This window comes from Varanus komodoensis, unplaced genomic scaffold, assembly GCF_004798865.1.
Source record: "Varanus komodoensis strain SLA01 unplaced genomic scaffold, ASM479886v1 scaffold1, whole genome shotgun sequence".
In the NCBI taxonomy this organism is placed as follows: domain Eukaryota; kingdom Metazoa; phylum Chordata; class Lepidosauria; order Squamata; family Varanidae; genus Varanus; species Varanus komodoensis.
This window is the reverse complement of record NW_025335268.1, coordinates 65,498,016-65,524,966: the sequence shown is the minus strand read 5'-3', so window position 1 is coordinate 65,524,966 and position 26,951 is coordinate 65,498,016. Positions and strand designations below refer to the sequence as shown.

Below are 26,951 nucleotides of genomic sequence, written 5' to 3'. Positions count from 1 at the left end.
CACACCAGTCTTACACAGTTTGTATGATGAGTCAGTTTCCTAAGAATAGTTAGCATGATTTTAAACCCAAGCAGCCATCTCTTGTACATATGAACACCTGGTGGCAATGTGTTCTCTAGGAGAAACTTCTGCAGGGATGCTTGGCAAATAGGCTCTTGGATACAGGGTGCCTTCATCCCACACTGGCCACATGGAAGATGTCTAAGATTGCAAACTGCGGTGGATAAATTCTGTCAGAAGAAAGTGTGTTACAGATACAAAATTCACTAGGGTATTATTTTTAATTTGCCTTGTGTATGGCTTGTACATGGAATTTCTGTTTAATTCTATGCATATCACCCTGGAATCCCTTGAGGATGAAGGAGATTAAAGCTCTTAGAAATAAATACACAAAGAGTAAATTTGTACAACATGATAAACAATGGTGTTTTTTGCTTGTTTGACCTTTGTTATTCTGTTGTGTCATCCAAAATTTACCATGGTATTTCAGCATAGTACATTTGGTTCTGAGAAACAACAAACAGAAATGATGGCCTTTTTAATGACTTCTTGGTTCCACAAGAGCTTCCTGTGTTCACTGAACTAGAAAACACAACTCGCTGTGGTACCAAGGCCAAGACCATAGAGTTGCTTGGCAAGAGCAGCCCATTGCCAGTCTTGCCAGTGTCTAACCAGGGAGCACCACTGATAGCTCACAGCTGGGGCAAGTGGCAGAGGTGTCTCCATGCCGCCTGTCTCCTGTCCTAAGTATCTTTCTTTGGAGCAGGAGTGGGCAAACAGCTGCTTGGTGCTGAGAGAAGAACAGAGCTGCTCAGCTGATTCCCCCACCCCTGCACAAGTGCAAGCAGCAAGGATCTGTCGGGTAGGCAGGGCCCAGGTGAGGGCTGCATGCTGCAGAGGATTCCCCATGCTGCTCCTCCTGCTGCCAGAGTGAAGCTCTCCATGCTGCTCCTCGTGAGCCAGCAGCAGGTGCAACAACCCGCTGAGGAAAGGAATGGCGCTACTCCACGGATTCCCCCTTTGCCCCTCTGCACAAGTCCCTCAGCCACTCCTCACAAGCAGCAGCCGGGCTGAGGGACAGCTGGCCAGTGGCAAAGAGGTGGGGCAGTGCTTGTCCTCCTTCCATGCCAAAAATCATGCACGATGAAGACCATGCAGGATTGTTTGTCCTGATGGGTGAACCCAACAAAATGATGCTCTATCTTCTCTCCAGAAACATGTATGCCTATGCCATTCCTTGCTCTTCAAAACTCCTATTTAATATAGAGGAGTATCTCCCTGTGTGTGGGAGGCCTCTGGCACTTGCCAATTAAAAACAAACACATCATAATGTTCGGGCTTAAAATCCATCTAACTTGCATGGGAATTCTGGTGTACTTATCTACTATACCTAATACAGATTGTATACTAAGTCTTTAGGCTAAATTAATGCATATTTTAACAATTTTTAAAGAGAAAAAGACTGCTCACATTTTGACAATTTAATTTAGAACTATATCCTCTCCCGTTTTTCAGAGACATTATATGTGTTGAGTCACAAAATAAATGGCTAAGCCACTCTGCAAATAATCCACAGTGGTCAGTTGTGCACTGAACAACCCACGGTGCAACTCACGCACAATATGGGTCACCATGATTCTTTTCCTTCTCCTTGTCCTCCATTCCTCCAGCAGGCTCTAGCATCCATCCCAGTATCTTATTTGCTCCCTTTTGCTCCAATCACTCCCCTTTTTGTTTGCAAAGGTTTTTTTTTAATCTTTTTTAGAAATCTCAAAAGAAATCAATTGGGATCATTTTAAAATTATTTTTTCTGTCTTAAAATTGTTTGCAAATTAAAAAAACAGAATAGTATTGTTGATCTTTTCCAAGAGTGCAAATTTGCTTTTTGGATGTCCAGGATGTGGTCTGGTCCAGTCCATCTAGATGTCTGTTTCAGCTGTCAAAGGGTACTGCAAAGATGAGTAGGTAGACTCATGCAGGTTGATTTGCAGACAATTGCTAGGGACCGATTGCCAAGTTGTAAACCAAAAAGCACTGATAAAGGGGGCAAAACACGGCAAGAAGATGGTGCACCAAAGCACTGGTGTATGTGTATTTTCTTGGGCTCCAAGATCACCACAGATGGGGACTGCAGCCAAGAAATTAAAAGACACTTGCTCCTGGGGAGGAAAGCTATGCCAAATCTAGGCAGCATACTAAAAAGCAGAGACATCACCCTGCCAGCAAAAGTGCATATAGTCAAGGCTATGGTTTCCCCAGTTGCAATGTATGGCTGTGAAAGCTGGACCATAAGGAAGGCTGAGCGCCGAAAAATTGAGGCCTTTGAATTGTGGTGCTAGAGGAGACTCCTGCGAGTCCCTTGGACTGCAAGGTGATCAAACCGGTCAGTCCTAGAGGAGATCAACCCTGACTGCTCTTTAGAAGGCCAGATGCTGAAGATGAAACTCAAATACTTTGGCCACCTAATGAGAAGGAAGGACTCCCTGGAGAAGAGGCTAATGCTGGGAACAATACATGGCAAAAGAAGAAGGGGATGGCAGGTAATAAGGTGGCTAGATGGAGTCACAGAAGCAGTTGGTGTGAGCTTAAGTGGACTCCGGCGGATGGTGGAGGACAGGAAGTCCTGGTGGAATGTTGTCCATGGGGTTGTGATGGGTGGGGCATGACTTCGCGACTAACAACAACAATGTGTGTGACAATATCTCCTCTTTAGCAATGGATCCTCTCAGTTTTAAGGGTGGAACTGGCAATTCTCAGTGTCTTCTAAACTATATACACAAATTCTATGGCTTCAATTTCAAGGCTGGGAATTAAATGGAGCTGAACTTTATACACCTGTAGAAACTGCTCCTAAAAGCAGCCATGGAAAGGGGTGGGGAGTTTCTGGAGAAGCTGGATGCTTGGCGAATGCTGAAACCATAGAAGATGCTGAGTATCAAGTTGACACATAAAAGCAAGAGGATTACACTGCTAAGGGGAGTACATTGTTCCTTGTGAACCTTTCGGAGCACTTTCTTTTGCTGTCCCCCTTCCCTTTACCAGTCTTTTTCCATTGTCAGCTTGGCAACTGTGTACAAATTAACCTATATGCAATATTACCTTGTCAATCCATTACCTACTGCACTTCGCTGTCTCTTTGACAGCTGAAACAGACAAGAAAATTGACTAGACATGACAACTGTTGGACAGTGCTAAGAGCACATCTTCCAAGACTGACAATAACAGTTTTTTTTAAAAAAATGCTTATGAACACAAAAGTGCATTTTCTGGGACTGGCTTTGAGCAATGGAATCAGACCAGGGTCAGTGGCTCCAAAGTGCTTCTTGGATATTGCCGATCACCACCAGTGAAGAGTCACTGGTGGCGGCATGCATGAGGGTGCAAAGAACAGCAGGGTGGTTTTTTTTAACCAATCTTACCAGTGGCTTGCTAGCCAATCCTTGCAACTCACAATGACATTTTTGGGATGCTGGAGATGTGTGAAGAATCCATCTTGGGAGCTTCCTGGGTTCCAGCTTGCTTTGACGCAGCTGTGAGTCCAAGTTCCTGGCAAGCACACGCAGCATTCATGTGGCACTTGCCAGGGACATGGAGCCCCGTGCAAATTCTGCACAAGAGGTGTGTCTCTTCTGCATCACATGCAGCAGCCTTGCTTTGTGCTGCACATGTGGAGGGAGGTGGAAGCAGGAGAGGAAGTTTGCAAATGCTGAATTCTGCAGAGCTTCACCACAACCCTAATAAGAATTGCTTGTGCTACAAAAAGCCCCTAGAATAAGCCGTGGTCTTTTAGCATGGCTTGTTCAGGCAAGTCATTGTGTAAGAAGTGCTCTTAATTCAGATAATAGGTCAACTACCTTGGCCACTTGCTCACGGAGGGTTGCTGTGCATGCAAACCAGGTTAACCTTCTTAGGGGAGACTGGGTTCTGACACAGATAGTTCTAGGACACCTCTCACAAGGAGGGGGTGTGTAAGCAGAAGCTTTGTATGTCTCACTAGATCCAGGCAATGAAGGGTTATACTACATGCAACATTAGTATATCCTTTAATTTCTAGTAAATGTAGTTATTTTTATCCAGGTGTACTGCACACATGATTTTCTTTTGTGTTAACATACAAAAAGCATCCCCACCCCATTAGCTTCTACATCTTGCATAAGGTTATAGGAAGATAGCCACAGACATAAATTTGAAAGTGAATGGCAAAAGGTCAGGGGATTAAAGTCAATGGCAACCAAATTCAGCAAGATGGGATCTACAGCCTTAGGCAATAATTCAACTTTCCAAGAGCAAAACACTGAGCTGCTGAGCATGTGCCTTCTCCTGGCTGAAATGCTTTCAACGGTAGCACCACCATTTGTTTGGGATGGAAAGCCAAGGCATGGGTTCATATAGCCTAGTACTGTTGACACAGGTTGGCAGCAGGTCTCCAGTGCTGCAGCCAGGACTCTTCTCAGCCCTACCTAGAGATGCCGAGGACTGAACCTGCAGTGTCAGTGTGCTCTACCACTAAACTGGTACTTCCTATTTAAACCTCCTGTCCCACTCCTCAGACAAAGAAATCAAATCAGACAGCCTTAAAGGAAATCAACCCTGACTGTCAGAAACTGAAGATGAAACTCAAATAGTTTGGCCACCTAATGAGAAGGAAGGACTCACCAGAGAAGACCGTGATGCTGGGAACAATTAAAGGCAAGTGGAGAAGGGGACAGCAGAGGATGAGGTGGCTAGAGGAGGTCACCGGGGTGGTCGGTGTAGGCTTGGGCATGGACTCTGAGGGATGGTAGAGGACAGGAGAGCCTGGAGGAGTGCTGTCCATGGGGTTGTAAAGGGACAGACACAACTTTGAGACTACACAAACAAACAAAAAAATCCCCCTCCTCTATCCTGGTTCCTGAGCAGCAATCTAGGTGTAGTGTGGGTGCTATCACAGGGATGCTTTTCAGACTTTGCACATGCTTTCTCATGCACAGATCCTGTGTGTACAGGGCTGTAATTAGATCCAGGTAGCCATACGTAATTCCTAGGCAATATATCTACAGAATGTTATTTTGAAACCAACATTTTGAATTAACCGATTTTACAAATCTGGGAAAAGTTCAACTATGTACATAAGAGGGCAACTTCTACTTATAATTTACATGAAATCAGCATATTTGCCTAAACTTTTAAATCCTTCCAAGAATCGTGGGAAAATTAGGACCATAAGGTGCTGTGATTGCTAAATAGACAGACAATGAAAAATAACCCTTATTCACGTTGTTATATTTCCAAAAATATATTTACAGTCTATTACAAAGATTACAAATGGAAGTGTCTATGTAATGGGATTATGTTAATTCAAATATTTTTGTTTGTTACTCTTTTTTACAGATTTCTTTTACAAAGGGGAAAAGAAGAAAATTAGTATAATAAAATGTGTTTTCTAATCAATCAAATAAATAAAATGACAAATATAACACTGTACAGTGCTCTAAAAGGAAAAATAAAAGCAAAACCAAAATGGGGGCAGGGAAAGGGCAAATGATCTATTTGAGTTTTCTGTCTCTATCTTTGGTCCTAAATGTGGGAAAACACATTATGTAGTGCTCAAAAAATGTTCTTTTTTGTGTGTGATGCTCTGTTAAGTAAAATAGAAAAATATAGTGCATTTTCAATGTATTCAGAGCTCACTGCACAGAAATGTGTGTACAAAACAAGACAGTATAAATAAAATGTACAAGTTTTACAAAGGAATATTTACAGGTATATATATATATATATATATATTTATATATAGTGGACACCCACATTATCAAACAAGACTTAATTTATATGAATGATCCCTGGGATCTTTCGCAATGAAAACCAATAGGAGCAGCCCAGTTCTCTTTGGAAGTAGAGCGATTCACTGCTGGGGTAGCTCACGATTTTCATGGTATTTTTGACAGCATTAATCACCTGTTTTGTATATATTCCTGCAACACATTTCGTTATTGCTTATGGTAATTCTACATTTCACTCGACTCAAGTACGCATATATTAAATTAAAACTGGTTTTTGTTCTGTTTTTTTAAAAAAGAGTTTTCTCACTCAACAGCTACCTTGTCAAAGTCTTGAATGAATGCATGTGTTTAGAGCAGCTTGTAAAACAACAAAAACGCATCAACAACAAAAGTTGAATTCTGAATTGCCACTTGCCTTACACTCTAGAGCTCTAATAGAAAATCCAAAGGCACCATCTGATAGGAACATCTTCTGTGCAAGCCCCACAACTTTTGCTTACCTCTCATTCATTTTATTGGGGCTTGAAAGGAGGAATGCAATCCAGAGAAAGTTAGGTGTACTTGGCCTTGTGAAATCAAGAGGCTTCTGTAGCCTCAGGCCCTCAAATTACATTGAATCTGGTGTGTGTTTAACTTTGTCCATCTGGACTGGACTGTGTCCCAAAGGTTTAATCCAGTGAAAGCTGGTTTATAGCTGGATCATAGGTTAGTGGTAGCAAAGCTCCACTTTTCTTCCTTCTCGTCCAAAGTGGGTTCCTACAGTTCTTAGAAAGGACATGTACATTGTGTGAACTGTGGGAAGACCCACCTGGGTTTCAGCATCAGGTGCCACAAGGCATTAAGTGATCTGTATGACAGAAGGCTATCATATGTGGGAGCATCTGTATGCCCTCTATCTCACAAGAGAATAACTTCAATGAAATCTCAATTTAGGAACAGTTAAATGCTAATTTTCTAGTAATGTGAGTTGTGGGTACATCTACTGTTCTCTGGACTGCATTCCTACAGCTTTATTTTTGCAAGAGGGACTACATTCAGCTTAATCTCATATTGACCATTTGCCAGTTATTTCTCCTAGACCTTCCGATATGGAATATTGGAAAAGTAACCACACAAACACACACACACAACAATAATGTGCTCTGATTAAAAGGCTAGGCAACATTACAGTACTGTACCTGTTATTTTTTTTTATACACCTACAATCATTCAGTAAAAGGGGTTTCAACAAGTTTAAAGTTGCAGAGTTAACCCAGGCAACCTACTAAAGCCATCTTTCAAACCATTTCTTTAAAAGTGCCTTGGGCTTTCTTTTTAGGGAACATTATTGCTAGATTCTCAGTTTATCCATTTCCTGTTTAAAGAGATCATGTGATTTAGTCATACAAAATTTTTGACAAAAATATCATAACTCTTGGCAACATCTTTTTTTTCCTGATTTCCTGCCAATTAGCAAACCACATCAATGTCATGTGGCATTAACAGATAAAAGTAAATATAAAGAAAGCCCTACCCTAACCCGACTTTACCCACCCAGTCGCCAGCCTCACGCACATTTCTCAGATACACTTCTTGTGTCTTTAGAAATCCATACAATCTTTCAAAAGTCCCCAGTGTAATAATGTGTTATACGCTTAGCACTAAGAAGATCCAAAGAGATAAATGTCACACTAAAATAAGGTCTGGATGAAGAAGGAACACAACTGATTTCTTTAAAAAAAAGAGTGAGTTGGAAATCAAAAGTTTAAGGAAAATATTTTGTTGATTTTAACAATATCATGTTTTTCTGACAAATATATTCTTTCTTTTTAAAATCCCTTATGTACAGTTTAAAAAGTCAATTAGATAAAAAGGAGGTTAGAGAGTTCAAGGTGTTCATAGGTGTTTCAGGTAGTACTTTGTTTATTGTCACTGCTTTCGTTGCCGCCATCGGTGGATCCTTTTCCCCTTTTTAAGTAACTTTCTGGTGGCACTTAGGAGTTCAAGTCTGTAGGTGCTTCTTGTGGGCCTTCGACTGTCTGCAGGAAGGACCCCGAAAACCATGTGTCTTCTAGCAGCACGTCATGGAGACTGAAGGCCAGCACTCTTTCTCGAGTTCGTCAGCTCCCTCGCGAGGGAGAAATGTCTATCACACTTGTATGCCAGTGCCATGCAAATGTAACATTTGTGCTCTCATAGTCTGAATGCTGCTCATGATTTTCTTTTGGTGGCCAACCAGTGTGATGCCTAGGCTCATGATATCACTGGGGAGGGGGAAAGAAAAATGTCCGAGGTTAGGCATTTGGCTGACAGTATACGGGGAACGGAAAGAAACAACAAAAACATTCATAGAACAGCTTCTATTTCGTGCACCTGGGATGTCAGGATAGCCATGCTGGATTTTTCTGGCAACCATTTGATGATTTAAAATGCTCTCTGGACAGTGAATCAAAATGAATGAAAGGATCATTTATGATTGTGACTATCTTTTCAGGAAGCGCCATGAGTTCTCCAGCTGCATCACAGCATCCCTCAAAGGAGATAGTATGATCTTAGCTTCAGAATAGTGGCCCATTTATATTTTTTTCCTGAGTCAATGGGGGAACAACCGTGCACATGTCTGTTCAGATGGCAGCTCCCTCTGATTAGATGGCCCAGGAGGCCCCTTCTGACTCGCTCTCATGTTTCTATGATTTTAATGAGCCTTCCTCTCAATCAGTGGGCCTAGGATTGCATCCTGGAATACCTCAGGTCTGGTAATTTGGAATTAGATTCCTGGGGTGCTTGACTGTCACATATGACCTGGGTCATTGAAGCAGACTCCCGAGGGACTGTCTGTCAGGTTAGAGGAAGACTGGGGTTGAGCACCCTCAGATCTAATAACATCTCCATTCATCAGGAGTTGTTTGTGGACAGAGCATCTGATGCTTTTGTGCAGCTCCTTTCTCAGACCTAGAGATGGCTCTGCTAGTAAGCATCTTCTTGAGCCCTCTTTCATTTTACATCATTTTTCAGCAATGGATGGGAGAGACTTACACTCAACAGCATTTCATTGGAAATGGGGGAAGGGGCCTGGGCAGTGATTTTCATGAGCCCAGGTTCCTTCCTCCAGCTCTAGCTGAACAAGCTCCATCCCTGTCCAACTCCAGTTAGAAGAACCCAAGTTGGTGGTTTTCTCTGACTGAATCTTCAGCTTGTACTCCTCAGCATCAGGACCCACAATTTTTCAGGTGTTTGTCCTGGGGCTGAATGAGGAAGGAGAAACAAGTAAAAACTGCCATGTATACATCTCTTTCAGAGGGAAGCCTCTTCCAGAAGTGCCTCTCTTTACAAATGGAAGAGCCCAGTCTCTGATCCACAGTAGTTTCTCTGCCTGCAGAAAGATGCAGCTAGTGGAATAGGACTTTAGCAAGCTCTCCTTTTCTGCTGCACTCTCCATCCCTCCACCCTCCACATCTCCAACTAATATATTTTCACATTTGGCTGTGCTCAACTGGAATGACATTGCTGCCCCTGCAGAAAGTGCTTCTGCTCTTGTACCTCAGGACACCTGATCTTTGCAGATCCCACAACCTACCTTGAATCAATTGCTGAGGTTCAGGATAGCCTCCAGAACAGAATGGAATAAAGCTTCAGTGCTTAGAGGCAACTGGTGAAAACTGGATGACCTGACTTGTGTGAGCAGAAGCACTCTGAACTCAGGCATTCCCCCTGATTCCTAAAATAGTCAGCCTATGTTTTACTTTTTGAAGTGCTGGTGGGCACCTGTCCTTTAAAAATACCCCCAAGTCCTCCTTTATTTCTAATGCCTCCAACCTCTATACTTGCTGCTGAAACTATGGTACCTTGACCCCCTCTGAATACCATTTCCATAGCCAATATTTAAAATATTGGGCTTTTGTGTCCAGTTTTAAAATCCCAGATACATCAGCCACTTACTCAATAGTCATCCTGGCCACGGTCTCAAGGTTATTGTAACCTGCAGCTGAAAAGTTATCTTTATATCTTTCCATCTTGATAGCTTGCAACCATTCACCTACAGAGCAAAATGTTGTGAAATCAGGCGTATTCTGGTCCAAAAGTGGGCTGATCGGTCTAGATTTGGAGGAAAAAACATAGCTGTTATTAGAAAGCTGTGCAGATAGAACAAACACCAGAGAGCTTTTTTTTTTTTTTTTTAATCCTGAAAGGAAAACGATGTAACAATGTGCAATTTGCTTAAAGTCACAGCAAGCACTTTAGGAGTTTCAGAATGTTTTTCAGCACTCAGAGGAGTCAGGTGTGTGTTGGACTACTTTCCCTATGATCCCCTGCCAGCATGTGAATTGCAGTATAACATGCATAATGCATGTATACTGTATAAAATGCAGTATAATTGGCTGTAAACCATCCTGAGATGCCTTAACTATGGGATTAACTATGCGACGGTATAGAAAAGTTTTAAATAAATAAATATCTTTGGAAGGCATGAAGATAAAGAAAGTTTTCTTAGAACAAGGAAAAACCCTTTTTAATAGCACCTTGCTTTAAACTATGAAAGAGTTTAGGAAAACAGAATATTTGTTATATATTGGGAATCAGTGATTATCATTATGTTGCATTGCAAATAGTGCACCATATCATATTCCTGCAGAATGGGCTAGAATCTATAGAAATTCATGTAAGAAATGAGCCTTGGTCCAAACAGCTTGTGTGCAGGTTCAGATAAAAGTCACAGAGGAATGTACTGACTATTATATGACTTTTGATGCTGGATTAAGGTACAGATAAAAGCTTCTCCTAAGGCTTTTTCCCTTGATGTGGTGTTTGAAAAAGAAGCATCTGGAAAAGAGGCAGAAGCAGCCTGTTTTTTATTTTTCCAACCTTCTGCAAAGATCTTTCTGTAATTCTAAGAGGAAGACCAATTTTCTCATATACACTTATTTGGGAGTAAACTTCATTAAACACGATGGAACTTGCTTGGAAATGCACAACCATGCTATACATTATTAATAACACTATTATATGAGGAAAAGCATTCACAGAGAAACAAAACAAAACAAAAATATCTGAAGAGAAACTGGCATGACACACACAAATCATTCCACCTAGAACCGTTCCAATTTCTTTAGCAGGGATAGGTTGAAATGATGGAGTTTACAAATTGCTATTATGAGCAGATAAAATAGGACACTGATCAATTTCTCCTTGAAATGAGGTGGCAAGAGGCAGCCAATACTGTTTACCTGCTAGATGCTTCCTCTTTTTTGTTCCATTATTTACCTAGACACAATTTATGAGGGGAAGCAGCAAGACGTTCTTAGTGTTGGCTCCATCTCATGGAAAGAGCTTCCAAGTTCACTTAATTGTTTTCCTCACCATCTTTCACCAATATAAAATCACTCTTACTTTAAAAATTCAGGAAAACATGTATATGGATAAGCCTAGCTATGTATTGCTTCTGTATACCTTTGTTCCTTCCTTCAACACCAAGCTGAATTCAAGGGAGCTCGCAATAAAAGAATAAAAAATCATAAAGTGCCAAGTCATAAAGCAAAAACAGCAGTAAAGCAATGAATGGCAGCATTTAAAAGAGAGCAGGTCAAGTCCTGTGCACCTTGCCTGCCAAAAGGCTGAGAGGCAGGCATGCAACGAGGGGAGCAAGCTAGAAGCCTGCTCAGCAGTCTGGGTGCTACACTGAGAAGGCCTTATCTCTTGTGCCCAGCTGCCGTACTTCTGATGCGAAGGGAACACAGATGGCATCTACAATAGAGAATAGTTCCTGAGCAGAACCTGAGACAGTTTTGAAACACTCCTGCCCCAGGCTTTAAAGGTCAGGAGTTAGAACTGAGTCCAAAAACACACTGTAACCGGTACAGTCGGTAAGGGAATGGAGTACTATGCTCCCAGCCCTTTCCGGAATGCTGGCTGCCACAATTTGCACTGTTTCTGGATGTTCTCAAGGAGAACTCTCCATTGGGATAAGTCTGCCTTCTTCCTGCAAGGGTGCAACAGATACAGCTCATGCAATTTGGGGAAATGCACTCCTGGAGATCTAGGAGCAATTCTAAGTTGCAGGTCTGATGCTTCAGGTGTAGTAGAACCACACTCACAACAGAAAATGCATCCTCCCTGGATCGCCAGCATCTCCATCAGCATCTTCTATTGTCTGGATTGAGCTTCACTGTGTTCAATCACATGCCATCTAAAATAGTCCCTAAGCACTTTCATTGGCCTTCTAGTATCTGATTATGGAAGCCAGAGGTACTGGAGGCTATCCATATATTGAGCGCGCATTTGGATGTTTAACAGCATAGGGGACACAGACAATCCTGTGGCACTCTGAATGTCATGAGGAAGACTGGTACTTATTCAACATTGCTAGGGCCTAACCTCAGGAACCTCAGGGTTGCCACGACACAGTCTCCCTGCAGGCCAAGGCCAACTAGGCACAGAGAGAGTCCATGCTTAGTCATTTCAAAAGCTACTAAAGGATGTGAAAGAATCGGCAATGGTGCAATTCCCATGTGGTTCTCCTACAAACCATCACTAGAGTAATCATGGCAGATTCTAGCAAATGAGTATAATCCTAATCAGTATTATCAAGGATGTCTGGACTATATCTAGTTCTTAGTTTTATGACAACCTATGCACAACATAACCTAGATAACTGCTAGTTTGCCTTTGTACAGGTATCTTGAACATGAGTTGCTTGTACACTCCCATGCAAAGGCAGATGGACAGACAAGCCTAAAGCCTGGTCTACAATTTAGGAATGTCATCACTAACTTACCTGCTACAGGTTCCCAAAGGAGTTTTCAAACTGTTTGGGTTTCGAATCATCTTGTCCAGAATGCCGACTATCTGTTCAAACTTTGGCCTTTCCGCACGCTCTTTCTGCCAGCAGTCTAGCATCAGCTGGTGAAGGCCTGCTGGGCAGTCCATGGGTGCTGGCAAGCGATAGCCTTCCTCAATTGCTTTTATAACCTAATAGCCAAAGCAACATTGTTTTGAATTGTTACAGCCCATGAAGAATCAAGCAGCCAAATTAAGCAATCAAAGCTTTATGAAATGTATCTTTCAAACAGAGCCTGTTGTTTTGACACGTGCATTCATGTTGCTGCATAATAAACTTGTTTTTATTTCCCATGCTTATTAAACAGATTATTTTGTGGTGTATGCTGGGAACATGGTTGCATTACCTACTCAAATCATCAGCAGGGAACAGCAATTAAATTCACCAAGGGTGCAGCTGATAAATTGATACATGAGATACTCTTTGAAAGCAATAGCGTTTGCCCAATAGGATTTTTTTCCTTTTTGCAGGCAAGCAAGAAGCTTTTAAATTAACAGAGGTTTAGGCATTCCTCCATGCATTCTGTGCAGGAAAATTATCTGATAATTTGTGGACGACGAAAATATAACTTTCCGTAATATTGAGCATGACAAGAAGCAAAACTAGAGTTGAATGCAATATGACAAGAGACAGACAGCATGGCCAAGTGATATATGAATGACTCATAACAAGAGTCTAGTACTAACAAAAAAAAAGTTGCACACTGTGATATGGGGCAGGGGACCTAATGTCTGCAGGAAGAGATACAACCCACAGTTTGATTTCCTAGCAAAGTCCATTTGGAATTTAAGTAAAAAATAGGCAGAAGGAACTTGGAAAATCACAAGAAACTTAAATAGGCCCACAGGAAGAATAAAAAAAAAAACACAGTGGGAAGCAAAGAGCTGATAAAGAGGCTTGTATAAAGTGTTAATACATTGGAGATTGGGGTGGGAGTTTCACATATAGTGACACTGACAGGCATAGAAACATTAGATTTGTTAAGGAAGAGTGGTTTTTCCTGAATGGGAACAGATGAGCTCTTTTGCAGTAGACTGTAAAACAAAAATGTCAGTAGTTTCTTCTGGGATTAGCCCTAGGAAATAAAGCTGCCATGATGCATCAAAATATATACATACATGCACGCATACATATGTGCAATGTCACACAAACACACACTCTGTTCTTATGTGTGCAACATGCTAGAATTTTGGACTGCAAAATGAAAGATGCCTGGAAAGAATGTGAATCTATTCCAAGGAGCTCTGTTATGCAGAAAACGGCAAGATGAGGCTGTAAAAGGTGGTAGCATTGTGTAACATCATAAATAGAGCTATCAACCAAAATATGTATGACTAAATGAAGCCAACTTCCTTCTGGTTAATAAGGAAATACATGCTGCAATGTATACAAAACAAATTTTGGTGGGGGCAGTGAAATAACAACAAACACCCCTGGCCTTGCTATCCTTCCCTTTGTAGCAGCCATTCACGATACTACCCATTCTGTTTGGACATTATTCAGTTTGTATCTGTTTGATTTTGAGTCATGTGCATTTAATCTCCTATAATTTTTTTATTTCTTGTTCTATACCTCTGCTTACCCAAGACTGTCACTGAATGTTGGTAATACACACAGGGGATCTAGGAGTTGTGTTTTTTTTTTTTTTCTTGCTTCAGAAATCTTAAAACATTTTCATTTCTTTATATTTGTAAAGAATTGGCATTATGAAGATAGCACGAAAAGGAAGGCAATATAGACAATGAAACTAAATGTTTGTTAATTTTGGATTGATAGCCTTGTCGTACTGTTAGCTGTCTTAGCAATTCTTGTGTATATTAAATTCTTGTGATTTAAATAATAAATAAAGTCACTGCAAGGCATGATCAACACAATTCCTTTAATTCTTAAAAATACAATGAAATTTAAATTCAGACACTTACAAATATAATATGAATGATTCACATTATATTAGTTGTTTTTCCATGTTATCAAGTCATCTCTGATTTATGGAAACCCCCCGTGAATGAATGTTCTCCAAATAGTCCATTTCCCCCCCTCTGGTGTGTAATCCCTGCGGTAATTCCTCCGAATTACACACTAGAGCTAAAAAGAAAAGTGAAATGCCTTGTTGATCTCCCACAGTAATTGTAAAGCAATTATTTGCCTGATTGGTGGCAATTGATCCAGAAATCCAAAACATGACCATGAGAATGCTGAAGCTGGAAGAATATCTCATCCAGATAGCAAAACCCGAATGTAACAAAAGAGAAAATTGCAGTAGCAAATGAGAAATGAATTAGAAGACAAGCTCGTAAATATATTTTCTTGACAGTGAAAAAATCCAAGCTGATAAGGAATCATTCACAACCAAGCAGAATAGTGCTCGTTTTTTTAAAAGATTATTTTTATACTCATAGGCTCAGAACACGTAAACTCAGACTTGCAAATGGGCAGTTTTATTCATGACCATAATGTGCTTGTGAAAAATGTAAATAATAAAAACATTAAGATCAAAGCACAATAAAGATGGGAAACAAGCAACAACTACACTGGAAAAGAATAAGTGGTCAGTTTTCACATTATGTCATTTTATAAGAGGCAATACTCTCTGTATTATTTATTTATTTATTTATTTATTTATTTATTTATTTATTTATTTATTTATTTATTTATTTATTTATTTATTTATTTAGGGAACTTCTATGCCACCCCATTCGCCGAAGCCTCAGGGTGGCTCACAATCATAAATAAATAACATAATATAAAACAATATAATTTAACAGTATAAATTAAGTCAGCCTGGCCAAAAAATAAAATAAATAAATAATATTAACAATTAAAATAACGTTTGTATTAAGGAGTGATCACATTTTACTCATCATTTGAAATAAATGTGGAACACTTTAAATTTACAAATAAACTGGATAAAAAATTAAGCCAACACAGCAGAGAAACAGATCTTTAGATAGACCTGTCTAACTATTGCTATTTGAAATGAGCATCACAAAAGGTTTGCATGGGCAGGTATTCCTTTCACTATTTAGTGAATAGCAATAATACTAAATGTAACTAACATTATTATACTAATCTAATACTAAATTTGAACATAGTTTTCATTTTCAACAATACCACTACACATTTCAGTGCAAACTGCTTCACCAAACAAACTTTTAGTGCATTTATATGAGCAAAACTTAAGCAAACCGTAGGAATGTTTTGAATGGTTCTTCTAAATTGTAAGCCTTCAATTAGTTTAAAAAAGTGTTTCAGTTTGCTTCTGCTTATCAAAGTGGCTAGTTTTTCCTTTCAATAAATTATTTTAATGAAGGTGAAATCTCTCTGTCTGGAATTAGTTAGAAATTCTAAATGCAAATAAGACAAGTTCAAGTGTGTTTACATGTAAACAGTTTCACATTCTAGGTTTTAAAATAAAACAGAACAGAAACCAATTTCTATAAATATAATAACTCTCTTTGGCATTGTGGTTGCCTTTGGTTGCATTTTCAGTTTGTTTTTTCTGATTTGCCTTTTTCTTTTTACTCTGCAAAGTAGTAGGTATTAGGTAACCTCAGGAGACTAAAAGCTCCTTTTCAGTAGCCAGGAAACACATCTTCATCTATGTTCAGCTTAGAATATATCTAGGCTATGGTTATCCATGTCACTGTAGGAAACAAACTGAAAACTCCATTTAGACAAACGAGTCTAAATTTGTCTGTATTCAAGCCCAATGCAAAATTTCTGCAAGAATTAGAAAAATATGATTTGCCAGAGTTGTCCTTTTCTAAGAGTTTTTTGCTTAACTATTTGAGATTTTTTAAAGATAGGTAAGCTTTGCTTTGAGGCATCTTATATTCTTGTCAGACACCTTTTATGTTTGAATCTAGTACAGAAGGAAGGTGTCAAAAGGAATGAAACTCTATTGGGTGTCTAGGGAATGTAAATATTTCTCTTTCTCTGCCCCAAGGACTTGTTTGCCCATATTTTGACAGTCCATGAAATCTCTGACACTGAGACCTGTCAAATATTAACAACTTTGCGCTCTGCCAAACTGATTCATCATATTCATATATAGCTACCAACCCCTACCCCCGTACCAACGTCCGCACAGTATTTATCAACACAGAAGCATGTTATTTTTCATGAGGAAATGAAATTTCATTTGGTGCATACCTTTTCATTTCTACGTATTATAAAATATTGAAAAATGGGAACTAAAAAGATGATACCAAGATGCTAATGGTAAAAGCACACATTGCATCAAAAAGGGCCTCCCCTGTGGCACCATGCCCAAACGTTCTCCAGAGAACGGCCCTCATATATTCTTCCATCATATTGATGGAAGCTGGAAGTAAATAAGTAAATAAATATTTGCAAATGATCCAGGACAAGCATTTATTAGACACTAGAATAAGCTATTGAATAGTTCCCTTTTCCAATGAATGAATGAATGAATCTATCCATCCATCCATCCAGCCATCCATCCTATGACTGGAACAATTCAAAGCTTCTCTTAATATGAAATCTCACTGAGAAAAACATGGACAGTAATGTAAATATAGTTATGGGAAAACCAGTCACCTCGAGTTTGTGATACTTTCATAGGATACTTCTGCAATGTACGATGCCAATTCTATGTGGAACTCAGCTTCAGCTACGATGAGCTAGAGAAATCTTCAGCAGACTCACCTGAGTTTGAATTTCTAAGAATCGAACCTATGAATTCTGCAGTGGATTTTGTGGACTTGCCCCATTATATATGTGGATGATTATTTGCCTCCTTGTATCCAGTTTTTTTTCTACTAATTTATGTTTTTTAATTCACCATCTTATCTGTGTATGCTTCTCCACTTGCAATAGCCATTTAGTAAGCAATAAAAGACTATACCATTGGTGATTATAAGAACTTATTTTATATTAAGGTACTTTATATTAAGATGCTTGTGCATTTGGTTTAATAAACAGCAAATTCAAATATATATACATTTACTCTGTTCAGAATCATTTTATAATGGAAAATATTGCATGTACTTAAGATCTTCTGATGTATTCTTATATGGAAAACTATCTTATATAGTTTTATTCACAAATTCTACCTAGTTATTACCTTACATTTATACCCTGCCTTTCTTCCTCTTGGAAGAAACCTAAGGCAGCTTACAAGTGTCTCCTTTAACTCATTTTATCCTCACCAAAACAACTCCTATGAGGGAGGTTGAGTTGAAAGTCACCGGCTGTCCCAGAATCACCCACTGAGCATCATGGCCAGGTGGGAACTGAAACCTGGATGTAGAGCCATCTCATACTGTCTCTCTAGTGAATGTCACCTGTAGATCATAGGCAAGAGAAAAGTAGGACGTGGGAGGAGGCAATCATAGCATTTTTGAAACTTACATCTTGATTTGACATGTCCCAGTAAGGCCTCTCTCCGTAAGACATTACTTCCCACATAACTATTCCGTAACTCCATACATCACTTGCTGATGTAAACTTGCGATATTGTATAGCCTCTGGAGCTGTCCATCTCACTGGTATTTTTCCACCCTTTAGAAACAGAAAGATTCTCAATCAAACTAACACAGTGATCATGATGAAACCATCTGTTTAATTATTCCTTTGTCTTGTTTTGCATTATACTGCATTTATTCTTTTAAATATATCATGTATATTTAAATGTATCATACTTAATATTTTTAACAATCCCATGACATTTTAGGTTTTTTAACAGTTTGACAGATGCATTGAGAACATTAGTTAATGGCTGGTTTAGAAATGTAATAATAAATAAACAATCTGCATATGAAAGATGTTCGTGGATAAGTACCTTTCATCTAGCAACCATAAAAGAATACTAAAATTGAGGAGCTTTACTATGCCTATGCCTTAGATGTTGTAAGATTTTCACTTCTACAGAATCATAGGGTAAATCTATTACTGCATCTCTGCAGACTCCTGCAATGATCACATGTTGAAATTAACGTGTGGTAGTTTTCGTGTGATTGCTGAGAGGTCAGTTTTCTGCAGTCCAGAAAGTTTATGAAAATGCAGGCAGTAGCTAGGAAAGCAGGAGAGGCTGCATTGTGCAGATGCCATGACACAGCAGTTGGAGAGCAGAGAGAGGTAATAAGTGCAGATGTGGGCCAGTGACATGATCAACCTTCACCAAGCATTAGTGAATGTTCTCCAGATGTTGCATTGTGCGATGATGACCTTCCTAACGAAGTTTGTAAATAATGGGCATGTAATATGAAAGCTCAGTCCCTGTAATGCGCATTGTTATTATAAGCCAGGCACCTTTAACCTGAAACGCTTACTCAATGTATAATTAATACCAAGACTACTCCAAGCCAATTGTTCCAATTGTGCAACTGTGTAGTCAGACATTGGCAAGGCAAAGAACTGCTCTTGGCACATGTTCAGAACATGATTACTTTAACCTTTCATTCAGTCTCAATGAGAAGCTGTCTTTGCTTCTGATGCTTGCACTCTGATCAGTCCAAGCATCCCTATTGCTGCAGGCAGTGGTGCAAGGTAGTTTCACAATAACAATCAGCCATCTAAAATCCCACTTGTATGTCATGCTGCCACTTCTCAGCATTAGTCTCTTACATACAACTAAAAAAAACTTGGCAGGGGCGTGGATGGAGATGACATGATGCTCTTCCTGGAGAGGCAGCCACCCACTTCCTTACTTGCCTCTTCCACCTCCATTTGGACTTAAGATGGTCAAGAAACAGGAGATTAGACAATGCACTGTTGCCATTCCCCACATTACAGTTTCCATGTGGCACTGCAAATATGTGTAAGTGCCAAAACATTGTGGCTAATCTAGAATTTTCTAAAGTTTTTTTTCCATTTTAATTTTCTACTTTCCCTTTCATATAGTTCCAGGATTGGTCCTCCTCCCACGAACTTCCTTTAATTTCAATAAGTGTGTGTGTGTGTGTGTGTGTGTGTGTGTGTGTGTGTGAGAGAGAGAGAGAGAGAGAGAGAGAGAGAGAGAGAGAGAGAGAGAGAGAGAGAGAAGCGCTATCATATTTTTAATCCTAAAATAATGCACAGGTTTCTTGTTATGACTGACTGAGAATTCCTTTGTTTTTGTGGAAAAGCACAAGATAGTTTCTAAGTAGTCCAGGATGACAGAATTATGTTCCCCCAATGAAAGCTAATGTTTCTAAATAGAGATGCTTGAACTGGAAAAGCATCAGAGCTTAGGGAAGGTGACACACCTGTGCCTGAAGCTAATGGGAGATGCATATGATGAAACAGCAGATAGAGAGTTTAGAACACAGAGATAAAGAGAAAGAGGCAGAGTGAGAAGGAAGTGATAACTGGATGGAGGCACCTTGGTTGCAGTGTAGCTTCCTCTTTGGAACTGTGATTTAGCTGATTTCCATGTTGTAAGACTTGTGTATGCTGCTTTCCCCCATTTATGCTGCACTACCTTGAAACATTACACAACTATCCTGCTTGCATATTTTTAAAAGAGCAGATATTACAAACATTTGACTTAACACTAGCACTCCCTCTTCTAAAGTAAACCAAACACAGCCCCTGCAAGTTTACATTGCTCAGGAAAGACCTAAGTGTGCAACAATATACTTGAACGAGGTGGGTCCTTTTTTAATGCAGAACTTACTGTTGTTGTGTAGACAGCTTCCGGGTCATCTTCTATAACTCTGGATAGGCCGAAATCTGACACTTTACAAACAAGATTGCTGTTGACCAGAATGTTACGGGCCGCTAAATCTCTGTGCACATAGCCCATATCAGCCAGGTATCTCATTCCTGCCGCAATTCCTCTTAACATCCCCACCAGCTGAATTACTGTAAATTGTCCATCATGTTTCTGGAGCGAAGACAGAAGGAGATAAATACTTCTTGGTGCAACTGATAGGTAAGGAATTAAACATGTTTAGTCTCTTTGCCCTTTAGGATCTGTACCGCACCTGATGTGTAATGCACACTTCCACAGGCCACACACAGGACTTAATCAGGGCTCACACATATTCATCCGTAGTTGTTGCAGTACAGTCTCTCCACCATTTGAATTCTCTTTTCCTTTTTTGCAGTAGCACAAGGATACGAGCCGGCCTATTTGTGAAGGACTACCGATCTATAAGCCCCAGTTCACACTGAATGCCCTCCATAAGGGTGGGGAAGTGTGCATGTCTGATGGAATCTGCTCTCCAGAGAGGTCCACCTGGCGCTGACGTTATATTCTTTCCGGCGTCAGGTAAAGAACTTTTTATTTGATCGTTATTTTAACAATTAATGTTTTTAAATGTTTTAGGATTTTATTTTATTTTTTCTCCCTTTTCCCAATCACATTTCATATGGGTGTTTTAAATAGTTTTAAGAATTAATGTTTTTATAGTAGTTTTATATTTATTGTATTTTTATATATTTCGTAAGCCGTCCTGAGCGCATGAAGTGATAGTACAGGGTATGAATGGAAATAATAATAATAATGGTAGAATGCACATGATGGAATAATCAGTGTAGCGGTCATTAATGTTATGGAAAGAAAATGCATTTCAAGGGCAAAATATGTCTATAACAAAAGGTGTGTACATATGTAGATCCATCCATCTACCCATATATGCTATATATTATGCAAACCTGCAGAACTGCCTAAAATAGTGTGTGAGAGAGAGTGCTTGCAGGTGTAACAAAAATTTGGGGAAAGGGCAGAAATGCGAAGTTTCTTTTTAAAATCAGTGTTGGGCAACTTTGGGGGCATTCCGCTGTGCTCGTGATTTGCTGGACTGCAGCTAGGCTGTCTTATACTTGGCAACAAAATATATTTGCTTCTAGTGCTCATATGTGGTATAGAACCGGCAGCCATTTACCCCATGGTGGGATGTCATGTTGCTGGGATTTTTCTAATCATAGGGGCCTGCCTGATCACGGAGAAAATTTCCTCACAACCAACCCTGCTCATCTATTCACACATCTACACCTTTAATAAATAAACATGCATTCACACCTTCTCTGCTAGTTCATATGGCAAGGAAGCAGTAAATGGGCAACTACAGGGAAAAGACACCACAGCACACTTTGGAATCTATGTGGTATATTTAGCCTTCTGAACTAAACATACTTTCTGTCCCCTTTGGCCTTGCAGTGTTTACCAAGTTGCCTACTAAAACTGGTTATTTGATATAAAAAGTTTTTAAATTCCTTTAGTTAATTCTAATGCAGGTACATTTTTCAGTTCTTCCTTTATTTCTGAATTATTGCTGCACTTAATTTAAGGAATCTTTCTGTTCAACTACGCTAAAATGATATGAGTGTGATTCAGAAGCATGTGTACCCACACTGTGGCTTCAGGTCTCAGTCTATGATGGTAATCAAAACCACAATTTGTGTCCCACATTGGATCACTTAGATGGCCAAAAATATTTTTGTTTGATCCCGTCTGGTCTTCTAATTTCTAATCTGATTTTACTGAGACCATTCACAAAGATATTTTAATGTTTGGCATGTTCTCATTTTACACTGAAAATGTTTTATTATGTTTTATTATGCTAAATTGGTAGCACATATATTTTATTTTTGAAGTGCTATATATATATTTCCCTCCGGCACTCACTTACCCTGAGAAATGCATCCAGTGCTCCATTCTCCATGTATTCTATTACAATCATTACTGGTTTCCCTTGAAAAATAAAAATAAATAAGGAGGCACATGTTAGTTAAAGAAATCATAATTTGAGCAGGCCCCTGCCCCTGCCACAATAAAACATGTGTTGTTCCTTTGAAGGGCTGAAGGGCTGAGCATAAATGCTCCTGAGGTTCCCAACATAGTTACCAAGATCTAATAAGACTTTCCAGGCCTGTGTGCAAAATATGGTCATGATTCAGAAAATTAAACCATATGAATTGAAATGTCATTGTGTTCTGCTAATTCCTGCTGTGGGAGGAGGTTTCTGGGGAAATGACAGTTCAGATAATATGAAAGGACATAAGAAAACTTATCTTCCTACACAGTATCTGAGATTAAATGCAATTAGGAAAACTTTATATTGCAACATTCTTCATCTTTTCATTATGCATGAGTTTTTTTCCTCAAGTTGTGACATAAACTAGACATTGCTTTAGTTAGTTACAGATCAAGACACAATTTGTTGTATATGGTTGCTTTGGCGTTTGTTTTGTTTGTTTATTTTTGTAAGCATCCAGAGACTTTAGTATTTTAAATGAAATAAAAAATAAATAAAGAGAAACATGTGTATTATAAACTACAAGTACATTTTTCACTTTTGAATCACCAGCAATGGAAGCTTCACAGTTACTTAGAACAGTGTCTGGGAGTCTGATCTGGTACCTACTTACCTCTGGTAACAACCCCTTCTAAATGTACAACATTAGGGTGGTCGAATTGTCCCATGATGCTTGCTTCACAAAGAAAATCTCTCCTTTGCTTTTCGGTGTATCCCACTTTTAAGGTTTTGATGGCCACTGCAACATCTCTTTTGCCTGGAAGCTTTAAGCGCCCACTGCATACTTCACCAAACTCTCCTGAAATGGAAAGCATACAGCTCGATCAGAACATATTCTAATTCCTAATGATATGAGAGCAGGAGTCAGTCCTATATACTTCTATGAAAATGGAACATTCCCAGTTATTTTATGCCAGTTGTGGATCAGATCACTATCCCATGGAAGCTGAACCTCTGAATAGGGCTTTCCTCTTCAGGAACGGAGATGGAGCAATGGAGTGACTGTGCTACAGCCTCAGGGAGAACCGCAAAGCTGCAGATCCATTGAGCCGGGCCATTCTTCCCTCACCTTCCCTGTCTGGGTAGGAGGAGAATGACTCAGGACAGTGCCAGTGCTTCAAGGAACACCTGAATCTGTTTCATTTCACCTTCACCTTTGATCAGTGATGGAAAAGTAAAATCAGTTGTGTATTCGCAGCATGTCTGGAAGAGCTACTGAGCAGAAGCCTGGAAAAAGGAGAGGAGAAGTGAGCTGGCTGTGCATTCAGCCAGTGCCTGGAGGAACAGGTCGTCCAGGTGCTGGCAGAGTCCCCTTTTCTACATAGAAAGGGGTGCAGAGCTACTGCTCTGTGCAGAGAAAAGGGCACTGCCTCCTGTACACAGGGGAAACACTCTCTGCCTCTCAGTTGCAGTGAAAGGGAAAGGGGCCAGGTGATGACACAGCACAGGGCACCAGGGTGGAGGGCTTTGGGGGAGGCGAACCTGCCCACTAACCTCATCTGCCCAGTGGAACTGTCCCAGGTAACACTTCTGCCTTCAGCAACAATCTGATTTTCCACCCATGGCGTAACCAAATGGAAATTAATCACTAAATTGTAACTACAAACTTGTACAAACTTATTTGTTGGTTTGCTATGTTTATTTACATCCTGCCTGTCCCCAGCGACAGGGACTCAGGGCGGCTAGCGGGACCCAACTGGACTTCAGAGCAGACAAAGACAGAACTGTGCTGCAACAGTTTCAGTGATTCCACTAGAACTTCTTTAAGAAAGGCTTTGTTAGCATTGCCCAGAATACTTTACTTTGACAATCTCAAGGTCCAAACCATCACATTTTAGCTTCTCCTACAGCAGCTTGTGAAAGCTATAAAGCCTTTAGGCTTTCACCTAAGGGAGAAAATAGCGTGGTAGACAGCTAGCAATGGTGGTGCGTAATAGGTGGTATCATGGACATGTCAGCCGAAAAAGAAGAAAATTACAGTGCCCTCATCAAACATGTGCATCACTATTCAAAGAACTGAGAGCTTTTACTCCACAGCTGATTGCACCACAAGAGCAGAGGAATATTTTGATGCACTCGTCTGTCTGTCACTTCCGCAGATATTCCATGTTTTTATATTTGCTATAAAAGTCTGGCACAGATATTTTTCTTTGCCTTTGTCAGCCAGTGCAACTGGGCCATTTCATTCTTGTCTTCTTTGGTAAATAGGATCCCTAAACAATAAACAAGCCCAGTACAAATGCTTATGCTGCACATGGAAGGAGCTTGTCCTTCTAGATTCTGTTTGTCCAAGACAGAAATTAATTTTGTTTTTAAAGATCCAGCTGAATCAGAATTTAGGTCAGATTTGACAAGAACGGGAAGCAAGGGTTGTTAATTCAAGGTCGTTATCTTGTACTGCCTCCAGCTGCTTTAGCCAAGCACCCTCACCATTATCTCAGCTAAGTCCTAAGACGGTGAGTGCTTGCAGTGCTTGGAGACTTTTCTGCAATCTTTGCCTACCAAGGAAGTCTCATTTACTATTGACTGCTGATGGGCAAGTTCCCAAGGCACATGTCAAATTGTCCTGAATTTATCCAAGCTAACCCCTCTCCCTTGCGCCCCCCCCCCCCACAAATAGGGATTTTCTTGTGGTTAATTTACAAACCAGCCTAACTGTGCTAATTTGTGTCAAGGTCAGCCTTTCAAAGCAGCACAGGCATGCTTGCATTTCTTTGTACGAGGGGCTGATTTGAAGAGCTTTTCCTGTAAAACTAATGGCTGAGGACAAGAAATAATTGAATTGTCCACCAGTGACCCTTTTGTTTCAGCTTTCACGGAAACGGCTCTTCAAAGCAACAATGGAAAGACATATCTGTTTGCATGGAAAATCCAACTCACATGGGGAGTTTGTTTGCATCGTAGGAAGGAGGTGCTTGAGCCACTTCTTCAACATGCTATTAAGACTCTGGGTTTTGGTGAATAATATGTACAAAAGGTTAAAGGTTCAGCTGGGCACTTTTTACACCCTAAGCTTTCTTTTAGTTGTTTTGCATGTACCTACTTAGGATGGGAAATTCAAAACTACATAGTACAGTGTTACAATGGCCCAATAGGAAGATAGCCTTAATCAGATAGGACAGCAGCATCGACAGAAACATGCTCTAATTTCAGTGGAAATTAAAAGTTGCAAGCATATGCTGTGTGAAAAAGTGCACTGCATTTAATGTTACTGAAACACTGATCAGTATTGCCTATTGTTACACTTCTCAGGCAGAATGGGTGAGTTGGCAGGTTATGCTAAGCTACCCTAAGAATAAGCCATAGTGGGCGGGTGGCTTGTCCGTTACTCCTGCTAGATGATCAGTATCTTGTTATGGCTTAGTTCTCTATCACATACCCCAGGACCCTTTGCAGTAGAAATCCTTTTCCTTGTTCTATATGGATTTGATTTTTAGCCTGTCCCTTTAGCCACAACGCTCTCTCATTCTTCGTGTCAGCAACCTTCCTGCAGTTGGTCTACCGGGTTTGCTGACTGTCAAGGGAAACTTCCTTTTCCTACATTAGAGCACCAAAGCATTTGCAAGTCTGTGCTCTTCTGGATCCATTCACAAACTTTGTGAATTAGCCATCTCCGATTCAGCTCAGCACAGACACATCCCTGTCAATTTCATCCTGTTTAGTGCTTCCATTGCTAGCAAAGACCCTTCTTGGAAAGGCTACTTCAGGTTCTGTTGAAGATATATCATCCACTTCTAAAGCTCCTTCTGCCAGGCAGCTGCCAGCCACTCCCCCCCCCTTGCTTTCCTATACTGGTCTCTGTTGCAAGCTGTCATGGTACAGGAGGGTTACAGGGCAGCAAGTGGGATCACTAAGCACAGGCACATTTCGAGGCAAAGTAGGACTGAGAGGGTCAAGGGAGGGCTTTTTTGTCATAGAACGCACCGGAACAGCGTTCCGGCACCTTTTTTTCCAATGGATTTTATGAAGTGATTTTGAATTGTAGCAGATCAGCAGCAAACATCATTAACATAGTGCCTGCAGGCTGCTTTTGTGTCTGCTATCTGATAGTGAGATAGTGAGGGCGCTGCTCTTGGCTTGGGACGCTGCTCCGCTGCTCAGCTTGGGATTGGTGTGTGTGGTCATGCGCTTACTGCCGGCGATGTGAGTTCTGGCACCATTTTTTTTTTTTTTACAAAAAAACACTGGGTAAATGTATGCGGATTTCACAGCAGACAAGGGAGATGAATGGGTAAGCATGCATGAATTTCAAGGCAACCAAATGAGGTAGATTGCTAGAAATATGCATGTTCGTGGCAGCACAGTAAAACAGAAAAGGAAATGGTGCAAATTTCAAGGCAGAGAAGAAAACATTTGGGGAAAATTGCACACACTTCTTAGCAGTGGAAAAAAAAAAACCCCACAGTGAACGCATCTGGGATACTCTCTACTGCCCTTTCTTCATATTTCTGTGAAAGATAAAATAAAATAAAAATCCATCCTGAGGCAGAGGGCACTGGGGATGAATGAAGGAGAAGACTAGCCCTACTGAAATTACAAGCAGTGGCAGGAATGTTAAATATTTTCTGGGAGGTTCTCTAGCAGCTCATGGCAATGCATAATAAAACTGTCTTGCCAGGTGTGCACATCACCCTGAGAACCACCCATCCTGGTTCAGATGTCATACTGAGC

The 26,951-nt window shown here is 40.2% G+C and overlaps 1 protein-coding gene across 3 annotated transcripts in view; it reads right to left on the bottom strand.

Annotated features, from left to right (window-relative positions):
* Positions 1-5,461: 5,461 nt before the first annotated feature.
* Positions 5,462-26,951, bottom strand: part of EPHA7 (EPH receptor A7) — a 198,407-nt gene continuing 176,917 nt past the window's right edge. For all 3 annotated transcript variants that reach the window (XM_044427558.1, XM_044427566.1, XM_044427571.1), the window contains exons 11-17: positions 22,894-23,079; positions 22,155-22,216; positions 20,195-20,404; positions 17,950-18,099; positions 12,514-12,707; positions 9,681-9,836; positions 5,462-8,005 (exon numbers count right to left, since the gene is read on the bottom strand). In XM_044427558.1, the coding sequence (XP_044283493.1) occupies positions 7,891-8,005; positions 9,681-9,836; positions 12,514-12,707; positions 17,950-18,099; positions 20,195-20,404; positions 22,155-22,216; positions 22,894-23,079 (1,073 nt within the window). In that variant the 3' untranslated portion in view covers positions 5,462-7,890. The remainder of the gene's footprint in view (positions 8,006-9,680; positions 9,837-12,513; positions 12,708-17,949; positions 18,100-20,194; positions 20,405-22,154; positions 22,217-22,893; positions 23,080-26,951) is intronic.